Genomic DNA, 11291 nt, shown 5'->3' with positions numbered 1-11291 from the left:
GCCCTGATGTTTGAATCTACCCGGTTGCCGTAGGTCACGCTCTGTTCAGTCCGCTCAGTCATGGCTGCTCTTCACGGAAGCCACATCAACCTGCCACAATAATGTAACACCACAAGTCTGACACGATTCTTTCCAGTCATTTATTATGAAATCTAATAGAGACACTGAATATTCCCACACTACATTATAATCTGTACACATCAGCATGATATATTATCTGATTTTAGCACTTCGATGCTTACATCGTCTAGCTATTATGTCGGGTTTGTTTTGTTTTGAAGGTTGTATTACTTGAGTTCCGGTCGTAATCATAGCACGTTTGTTTCCTCTCCTCTTAACTTCATGAGGTCTTTCACGTTCAGGCTGTTAATAACAGTTTCCTCTTGATGCTGGAGAGTTAAAGGTGAGTTTAACGTTCTGTTATATGATATGCATTTATGTGGGCGATGTGATTGTAATAATGTATTACGCTTACTGACACCACATTCCCATTCTACAATGTGGCTGCTCTGCTTTGACTACAACATGCATGTCAGAGCTCAATTCTGAGTTATACAAAATGAGGTATCTTCTGGTTATAAAGATGTCGACTGTAGCGACACGGTTTCGATCAAATCTGACAGTTAACGGCGACATGTTCCCTGTGTAACCTAGATGTGTGTATTCAAACTTTTGAAATGTACTTAGGAGTAAATCTTGTGTGTGAGTGTGTCTAACAGTTGTTTATAAGCAGTGTTGTGCATATAAATGCACAGCAGCATTAGTGTCTTTTAATCATGGTTCTCATCAAGGGGAAGTATTCACTCACCTATACTGTACTGGACTTTTTATTATTCAAAGATATTTGTGACAGTTATCATGTTTGTTTTAGGTATATAACAATATTTTACCTTAAGTTTGCAACATGTACAAACAGGTTTTTACACTTAATCTTTTAACATATTTTATTTTATTGTTTAAATCAAAATTGACACCAAATTTCTAGTGAAGTAGATGCATATATAATGATATATTTGTTTATATTGCAATTACTTTTATTGTTTCTGTTTTTACCATGTAAAGTCCCTTTTGAGTACCTTTTTTAAGCACTATACAAATATAATGTATTATTAAATTATATAATAATAATAATATGCAGTGTTTGGCCGACTTGGCACCTTTGTTTTGCCGTTTGCTGGCTTTCTTTTGAAATCATGCCTTTGTCATTTTAGTCTGGCAGATCGATGGCTGCCTGTGTGCTGTGTCGTCGGGTGTCCAGGCTACGCTACCTCCCAGGCTTGAGAAAGGACTTTACCCAGGCTCAGCTCGTGCCTGTCAAACAAGAGGATGAGATGGATGATCACGAGGGGAAGAAAGAAGCATTGCAACACCAGGAAGCCTCTCCCCAAGGAGGATACAGGCTGTATTACAACCCCTCCTCATATCATCCCTCTGTGTGGAACTCTGCAACCTCCCGGAGCCAAACAGATAATGATGAGGATGAACAGTGTCTCTACACTCTCGCACCTTCCTTCTGGCAACAGAGCAATCACTACAGTGTGAGTTGTTCGCGGCATCTCTCCAGCTCAAAAAACACACTTCTTGACTTAGCTTTCAACAAAGACCCTGAACCTGAGAGGCCATCGGTTTCACCATACTACAGAAAACTCACACCGCCAGATGTTAAAGTAGATCCACGTGCCTTCCTCAAATGTCGGCCAGGGTATGCCTCCACGACCCTTGACCTCACGCAGCGGCCTCACCCGATCGAATGGGAAGAGGCCGTGCCACTGCTCCAAGAAGTGGCTGTTTTAAAAGGCAGCATGAAACCATCTGACGTGTCTCGGTTTCTTGCGGAGCTCAGCCGCTTGCACCCGGACAAGATGCCGATAGTGAGGAGTGACCAGCGCTTTATCATGCTCCTCCGATATTCTGTGGAACACCTCCGCCTCTTCACTCAACTTCAGCTGCTGGAGGTGCTGCGGTCCTTTGCGTGGCTGGACATGCCCTCTGCCCACACCGTCCTCGGGCTGTACGAGGCCGAGCTGAGCCGCCGGGCCAACCAGATGAGTTTACACCAGTTGCTGTTAGCCGCTGACTTGTGGCGTTGTATCGGGCGGCAGGTCCCCCAGTTCTTACGGCACCTCTATGATTCCGTCCGCCTGAATCTGGGACAGATGGGGGTCCCTGAGGTGGTGCAGCTGTTGTATATAACGGGAGAGAGTAGGCAGTGCTCAAAAGACTTGATCCATCCTGTGGAGCAGCTTCTCATGCGTCACGTACAGCAACTTTACCCTGAGGAAGTTGGCGTCGTATGCTTGGGGCTATTCAAATCCCAGACTTCCATATCTGAGGGGGCAGTGAATCGTATTCTCGATAAGGCACACTCTTTTGTGGAGGAGATGAGCGACTTTGCCATGGTGAATGTGCTGAAATTCCTGCGTTTCAGCTACCTGTATCACAGGGCGTGGCTGCAGGCCATGGCACAGGAAGTTCCTCAACGGGCCCACAGGATGGGTGTCAAGGGGTTAATGCATGTGGCACTGGCCTGTTCAGCGCTGCATTACCGCGATGATAACATCCTATTGGCAATTGCTGAGAGAGTTCCCTCCCTGGTGCCACACTGCAGAAGCAAAGACTCATGCAAACTACTGTGGGCCTTTGGCACACTCGGGTTTCTCCCAGCCCAGAGCCCAAGCTTCTATCCGAGCCTTACAGAGGCCCTGAGAAGGAGGAAAGTTGAATTCCAGCGATACCCAGAGCATCTGCTTACTGGTCTTCTAGGCCTGGCCTTTGTCTCGCAGTTTCCAGAGGACCTAATAGCATTAGCTTTGAGTCCTGACTTTGTCAACTTAGCACTGAAATCCTCACAGTTGGAGCTGAAAAAAGACTTGTTCACTTTAGATGAAGCCGTGGCTCTGGAGTTGCCTCAGTGGAGGGGCCCGCGGCTACGCTGTGAACTGAGAGAGGAGGTGGCAGACATGCTGTGGAAGTTTGCTCAATCAGACGTGTGCCAGAAACCAGAGGTTCGGGAGGCAGAGTCTGCTCTGCAGGATCTGCTGGGAGGAGAGAAGTTTGTATCTAAGAGAATGATTCTCCCCCACACTCGCTCCATCGACCTGGAAGTACACCTCGACTCCGCTGGACAGCCAATACCTGTGAACCCAGCATCCCACACAGCCACACTATCTCAAGAGCACAGTTCACCCGAACATCCTTCTCATCAGGGTTGGGAAAGAGTGAATGTAGGAGTAACTATAACTGATGTTCTTTTAGCACAGCTAACCAATACAAAAAAAGACACAGAACCTTTAACCCCTACTCCTACGGTTAAGCCTGCATCTCTCCACAGAGTAGAGCCGGATGAAGGTGGGAGACTGTATGACACAGGGCTAGACCTGACCAGTGACTTAATAGAAACTCTTACCAAACCCCGGAGCCAAGGCTCAGCCCCTCGGGACTCCAAAGGCACAGTCAAACTCGCAGTCCAAGTTTCCAGCAGGAACCACTATTGCTACCATTCACAGCACTTGTTGGGCCTTCATGCCATGAAGAGGAGGCAGCTGAAGTTGGTAGGCTACCGGGTTGTAGAGCTTACCCATCAGGAGTGGTTCCCCTTGCTGAGGAAAAGCAGGGCTGAGAAGCTGGCACATCTGCACTGCAAACTCTACAACAGTCTGTAATGATTCTCTAACCCCCCCCTTCTGGACTATCTTTAGTTTGTTAGTGCAAAGCAGAGAAAACTGTATTAAGGAGAGGAACAGCTTGTCTATCCCACCGTTTTTCATTGTATATGTTGAGTTTAAGAAACATTTCTTCAGGATTTTTTTGTACAAATAATGCAAATTAAAAAAAAAATCTTATTCAACTCCTCACTGTCCTGGGCAAGATTTTGGAATCATATCATTTCATACAATCCTGCAAGGTTTTGCTAATGCCTTCCAGGATCTGTGGAAGAGTAAAGACAAAACAATGTTTGGCATCACTTAAATCAAACTCCCCATCATCATGACGGTAATCTCAGAGGTCAGGGCATCTGTTTTAAAGTGTTTTTAAATTGCCGCCCGCTTTGCACGTCAAAGACCCAGCTTGATCTTTTCAACTGATGTGAACTTAACAGACTTCTATGTTGTTTTTTTTTGTATTGTGACTGCTCATGACCCATGGAATTTGTTATGCAATTTGATAAAGACCGGATTAAAATCCATTGCAATTTAATACCAAAGGGGAGCCAAAATAATTCCCAGCAGAGTGATTTGCACCGAATGCCTTGTTCATCAGACAGACTCCTGTCGGTTGGAAATGGTTGGAGCTACATTCCCGCTGAGGAGAATAAGGTTTCTTCCACAAAGCAATTTTTTGTGTTAATTTATTTGTCTTCCAACAATGTTTCTGAAACAAGGTACTGGGGTGTTTTCATGTTGGCTCCTATACTACTGAATATTGTCGTACATTTTGAACAGCTTTTTTATTTACGACTGATATGGAAATAACTTGAATATGAGTTTTTTATTTTTATTGTTCATGGCGGGCCTGTTTCAAAGACTTTTGTGAGCAGTAATTGATGACTTTGTCTGGCCTGCATTTTTCCGGCGAACACCTTTTTCTTTTAATAGGAAAATACGTCAGTGTTTTTGAAGAAGGGTTCTTGTTGCAGGATACAGCCTCTCGATCAGGTTTACTGAACATTTTCACACAAGGGACAATCAAGGCGGCAGCCTTCTTAAATGTAGATGGACCGACGATGTTTAACAAGAAGACATGTTGAACAAAGTGTCTGGAACCCCCCCCCCCCCCCCCCCCCCCAAAATAAATAAACTGAAAAATAAAACCTTTGAAAGTACGTAGCTATCAGCTGCTTTTAGCTTCCTAACCTATGAAATAACCAATACTTTACTGCTGTGTGGCATTCTATTTAAGTGTGTTTGTTTATTCACAAGGTGGACAAGATAACTCTCTTTCATATTCGTATAATGCAATACTACGAGTGTCGTCTTGTGCAAACACCTCACTGAAATGTTAGAAGCTTCCCACAAACAGAATGTATAACAGCATTAAGTACATTCCACATTCCACTTTTTTTTGCAACAACCTTCGACGCAAACATGATTTATATGGCAGATCATGCAAAACTTGAAACGCCACCATTGAAACTGTCTGAGCATGTAAGTGACAGTCTGGTTGCAGCCACTGACTCTGGGAAATGAGTTCTTTCACACTGGGATGAAATTGATGTTCCCGCGTTTGACTCCTCCAAGCCGTTATTCAATGATCTTACTCTGGATGTGATCTGTCCATCTCGTATTCCTCCACTGCAGCGGCATTAGGGAGTGTTCACAGATGTTCCGTTTGTATTTTTTATCTGTAGAGGAAAATGTCCTTTTTCTTTGACACGTTAGGATATTGTTCTATCACCTTGTATGAACATGAGGCGGTGTAAGAACATTAGAACAACAAAAGAGGGTTGCTGAACAGATCCATTAATATCCATTTTAAGAGCTGGTAGATCAAAACTCATAAATCAGAGGTAGAAACAAATCTACATCTTTGCTTTACAACATACTTTCATGGGCGACTGGCTCGGTCGTCCTTCAAATCAGAGGATCGGCGGTTTGATCCCCGGCTCCTCTAGTCCATGTCCATGTGTCCTTGGGCAATACACTTAACCTTAAATTTCTCCCGTAGGCTGGCCTGCGGTATATGAATGGCTATGAATGTTAGTCAGTTAGCTGACGGGCAGGTGGCACCATGCATGGGAGCCCCTGTGAGCCGTCATTGTATGAATGTGAATGGGTGAATAATGACATAGTGTTAAAGCGCTTTGAGTGGCCGGAAGACTAGAAAAGCGCTATACAATTACAAGTCCATTTGCCCTCCATTTAAAAAGCATACTACTTAGCAATGTAAATACGTTTAAACAAGACATGCACAATTACCACTTTGATCTTTGTCAGAAAAGCAAGACAAAAGCAAAAGCAAGATATATGTTTTTAGTCAATGGACTGTTTTATTACAAATTTATAACAATGAACACAATTTGAAAAAACATGAGAAAGCATTGTTTATGTCTTGCTGACTGTCATATCCTGGGTTGGGAACCTCCCGGAGCAGGATATCCTTGTTACTCCCTGAAGGAAAAGGCTGGGATGAGACCTTGGTGTAGTGATACACTGGAGAGACTACAGGTGTGTTGTGTTCCCCTTAAGATGTTTCTCCTTTCCATCCCCTCCCCCCTTTTCCTTTGTGACCTAGAAACCGATGTTAGTGCTTCAGTCTTGCCAGCTGTCCCAGTGTAGAAGATAAAAACAGCTTCAAGGTCTCTGACTAGGAGACATTGTCTGGAGAAAAAAAAGACAAGAACATCCTGTAAGGAGATTTATTTTTTAATGGCATGCCTAATGCCCAGACATAACTAGCATTCCTAAAACCTGGATATGCAAATAAATAAATAACCTAAATGTTCTTTCTCAGCGTAAAGGCTATTGTGTGGCCCATATCAGCCTCTTGCACTTCATATCTCCTTGTTGATCCAGTACAATGGAAAGTAGAAACCCAGGATTTGGAGCACTTGGTTTTATAATTGCCAATTGGACTGAAGATTTAAGTTACCACTTCAGTAATGGACACAAACTTCTGATAATATCAGCAAATCCTAATTCTCCCCTGTATCCTTCCCACTCTCACTTGAGTCTTTACTTGCCGATGGGAGACAAGTGGTATAAAGGGAGGAAAGGAAGTGAGCAGTGGGAAAGACAAATTCAATCAACACTACATCTGCCAGCATGCGTGGGAGCACTTGATGACCCCCTCAGGAGGAGCTGGAGGAGGCTGCTGGGTAAAGGGACTTAGTGGTTGCTCTGGTGCTCCCTGATCAGGACGAGTGAGAGGAGAATTAATGGATCGAGAGATGTTACAATCCTCCAGCAGAGGGCTCTCTCAACTAAGAAAACAGCACATTATGTCTGACTGATCATGATGAAATAGTCCCATGACTTCTTTATACTTATATATATTTTCATGCAACTCACATCAATATAAATGCAAGATGTGCATATCTGTGTTCAGATAACCGTCTTAACACGCTTAGAATAACCTATTAAAGGTTAATATTTTGTCAATATTAAATGATGTTTTTAACAGTGCAATTGATTTGCAGACCTACAGCATATGAGACAGAAACACGTTCAAGCACATGTAAGTACACTTTAACAAGTTAGAGAAAAGCCAATAAATACCTTTCCTATTCTTTGCAGATCTGAAAAACAGTACAAGAGATTAATCATTTGATGCCTTTCAAGTCAGTGCCATTCCGGCAGCTACAAATTTCACACCTCTGAGTGTTCAGGGAGCGTGCTTTTGAAGTTGAGATGATTCAGTTTCTCATTTAACACCATTCTCTTTGGATTAAAATGCACCTCATTGGACAGTCAAATAAATCCCTTACCTATGGGAGAAAACGTTAGCGCTCTCACTGATGTTGTGTCAGCTCTATTATGTTTTCAGGTTGACGCTAACAAGGGCAAACATGTTTAGGGAATAGGGACTGCACTAGTTGTAGCTGTGTGTGTGTGTGGAGTAATGGGAATGATAATCGGCTTGGATCGGATCATTATTCTGATGTTATATTGTATTCTGAGGAAATCTACCAAGCAAGGTGCTAAACGTTCTCTTATTTGTTCATGACCGACTGATGACAAGAAATTGAATGAGTTATTAACTTGCTATAAACAAAAGTAACCGGAGAATAATCATCAGGCTTAGGCACTATTTTCAAACGCGACCAGTATTCCCCCCATTAATGGAGGAAGCTTTGGTAGAGTGAATGCTCTCTCAGTAATCCTCGTCTTATTTGCATTTCAATTCTTTTCCTTTTCTCAGCCTAGAAACTAATCCGGCACAGTCTGCATAGCCTGAATTTACATCAACAGTTCTTAAGGTATCCCAACATAGAGATACTACTGTCTGTCTACCATAAATCCTTGACGTAGCTTATTGTATGAGACAGACAAATCCTAATGTCACATATTTTCTAAGCACTTCTGCAACACCCCTACTACTCCTTGTCACAAAAAAACCCCACTTCACAGACTTAGTCGAGTTCCAGAGCCAATGATTTTCCCTGGAGAGTGACAACAAATTAACCCCATCACAATTCTGCACGATGATGGCGCTAACTACTCCTGAATGTCTCTGTATCACCTTCCTTTCTGACCCCTTCTGTGGCATTCAATAATGTGTCTGGATCCTTGCCTTTAAGATTCCAAACACACACACTCTGCTGAACCAACCGCTGCAGCGACGCGACTGATAGGGAGTGTTTGCATTCAGCACTTGTCTCCGCTGCTATTGATAGACCTTTATTAACTTAATCAAGTTCAAGATGTGGTGCTTGGTTCCTCGTCTATTAAGGGATACAACTTTTCACCTCAAGAACTTTGGCTGGATTTTAATTATTATTGTTGTATTTTTGGCATCTTAAAAAAAATGAAAGTTCAAAGCCATGCACAATTACTCAAGCGGTTAGTCGGCCGTAGGAATGTGAGAGATGACCATCTAACCAGGGATGCTGACATTTTTTGAAAGAATTTGACTTGAGCAGCGGGATGCTAAAGATTTCCATGTGCAAATGCGTCTCTCATGATGGATTTAGCTCACTCATGCCGTCCATTTGGCCCATGGAAGGTTGCACACCTGCCTGCTGCTGTAAACGAGGTTGAAGAGAGCAGTAACAGTTGCAGACTAAAACCAAAACAATCAGCTGACACTGAAACACTCCATGTAGCTGAGGGGGACTGTGGAGGGAGGTTTGCCACAAAGTCTCATTACATGTGAAAGATGTTTTATATTTTTCCTCCAAAACTGGAAGCATTTATTAATATAATATACAGATTAGTGCAGCTTTAAAGCATAATCTGTCAGAATCAAACAATTAAGTCACATAAATGGGGACAAATGTCTGTGTTTAACACTTAAATTCGTGCTAATTACAAGATAAAATGCAACAAAAAAAATAAAAAAGGACATAGAGGCTATAAGCAAAACACTCCATTAAGGTTGGGCTTCAAACACTTACCTGTAAAACAAAAGCCACTCCCAAAGGATACACAGGCGAGAGCTTCAGATGAATAGATGGAGGAATTTAATCTTTACATGGGTTCACATATTCTCTTTCATTTATATGCACTTAAAACTGCTGAGTCACTGCATTACAACTTCAGTCTGACATATTAGGATTCGGGATGCTTACTCTGCAGGATGGGTGACGATGAGAAGAAGCTGCAACGGACAGACGAGATGTAATTTCTTGGCAAGGATCAATGACATGTGGACCTACTTAAAGAGTATACAATGTAATAATACTGTTATATGCCCTGACAAGGACCTGTTGGAGAGCTTGATAAAATAATGTGACAGTTAAATTAAATTATCAACGATGTCTGAACATAGATAAATATCAACAAGTTTCAATTTACAATTGCAGTGAATTTTGTACACTTTGCTGCCAGTTAGATGCCATGTGAACCATCATACTGTGTGTTGCAACTCTTGAGTTTCGTTGATAATTGAAAGGTAATTTATTCATAAGATGATAGCAACACAATATCATTTTCAATTTATTAACTGAATCAGTTGTTTCAAAATGTTTCATGCAATTTTGACATGTCAAAGATTTATAAAATGTGCCAGCACTCCATTATTACTGACATTCAGATTGTTGAACAATCTTCAAAATTTCAAATGTCAAGTAAATTTGATTTATATCGCCTTATATCACACATGTTCCTCAAGGGAACACCCTCTGTCCTTGTCTGTGGCCATTTCTTGGTTTATTCCCAATAAATCTCCATTCAGGACCATGTCCTGTGCTGAAATACTGAAGGCACTTTGTCTCCAAACACCCACATGCAGAACATGGAACACTGAAAGACCCTTCTCATCATCTTCATGTTTATCCTCCCTTTGTCTTTGACACAAGAAGCTGGTTGATAACAATATGTTGCTATATTTGATGTTGGTAGTTGAACTGAGACTTCAGAACATGGGGTTCTTCTGTTGACAAATGTATCGTGTATTCATGGTATATTTGCAGTGCTATTATAAATAGAAGCAGAAATGCCACAAAGAGGTGATGCAGGAATTGCAACATCAGGAACTGGAACAAACATCCAAACATGACATCCTACATGCCTCTGATGTAAAACCAGTTTCTCTCTTCTCTGTAATCAGCTTCAGATTGTTGATCTCAAAGTTGTATTTACTGTTAGATAGAATAGCAAAAGAAACGCATTAGCATAATCAGAATGAGTGTCATGAAATGAAGAAGTGCATTATGCTTATAATGGTGTGCACAAAGTGATGCACGGCCTACCCCTGAGCCTGAATTAAATGTGTCCACATCCCTTGCTTTTATGCGCACGGAAACCATCTCCTGCTTAATGGGAGTACATATTTTAGTCTGTAATTAGACCCTAGTAACCCTGGCAGACTCATTTAAAGTGATGGGTTAACTATTGCGTGACGATTAATTACATTATCTCGAACACTCAGAGATCAGGTAAACACAGCGACAGAGATGGACGCACAGGCGGCACACTGACAAACACACACACACACACACGCACACACTCACACATTTGTAAATTAATTCTGTCCTTACTACATTATATTATCAAGAGGCATGCACAGGAAGTCAGTTGATGAAAGAGCTGGAGAAATTTAAAATCTTTCCAATGTTCCATTTGTAAATAATTGATGAATTTTACAGTACTTTCACATTGCCTTGACATTGCATCAACATTGTGCTCTGCTGCACACTATTGTACAACATTTCCCTTTTATGAGAAGATGGTTATTGTGAGGGAGCATTGTAATGGTATTCATTTACAGAGTACACTTAAATAAGAGTAGTGCCTTTCGGAGTCATTTCCACCGCATGACAAATAATGAATAATGGCTGTTTTGACAGAAGTGGTGTGCAATAATACATTTTTTCCTGCTACAGTAGGTGTCAAAGTGCTGCTATCGGACCGAGAGGAACATTTTTAAATGGGTGCTCAGCTACCAAAAAGCCAAAGCCGACGGTAAATAAGAGTGTCTACCAAAAGGGAAAGGATAGATGTTAGAGCACACAACAAAAACATAGTAAGGAAGCTTCGCATACAAAAGAGAGATTGAAAAATAGGAGCTATTTTAAATTACCCGGAAAATTCCAGGAAAGAAACTGCAGTTCCTAAGCGGTTTTGTATTACACACACATATTGTTTTACATTCCCAGAAATAACAAACTAAAATCAATGACATTCTTTACGAAG

The 11291-nt window shown here is 41.8% G+C and overlaps 1 protein-coding gene across 1 annotated transcript; it reads left to right on the top strand.

The window, feature by feature from the left end:
• Window positions 1-307: 307 nt before the first annotated feature.
• On the top strand, window positions 308-4286 carry fastkd5 (FAST kinase domains 5). The gene is made up of 2 exons (XM_079170370.1): window positions 308-403; window positions 1212-4286. The coding sequence occupies exon 2, from the start codon at window positions 1224-1226 to the stop codon at window positions 3660-3662; it is 2439 nt and encodes an 812-aa protein (XP_079026496.1). The 5' UTR covers window positions 308-403; window positions 1212-1223; the 3' UTR covers window positions 3663-4286.
• Window positions 4287-11291: the final 7005 nt, after the last annotated feature.

This window comes from Pholis gunnellus, assembly GCF_910591455.1.
Source record: "Pholis gunnellus genome assembly, chromosome: 12".
Taxonomy (NCBI): domain Eukaryota; kingdom Metazoa; phylum Chordata; class Actinopteri; order Perciformes; family Pholidae; genus Pholis; species Pholis gunnellus.
This window is presented reverse-complemented; position numbering and strand designations above follow the sequence as displayed.

What these genes read in the sequence shown, in the direction of transcription:
- fastkd5 (XM_079170370.1), top strand. Translation starts at nt 1,224, where the DNA reads ATGGCTGCCTGTGTGCTGTGTCGTCGGGTGTCCAGGCTACGCTACCTC.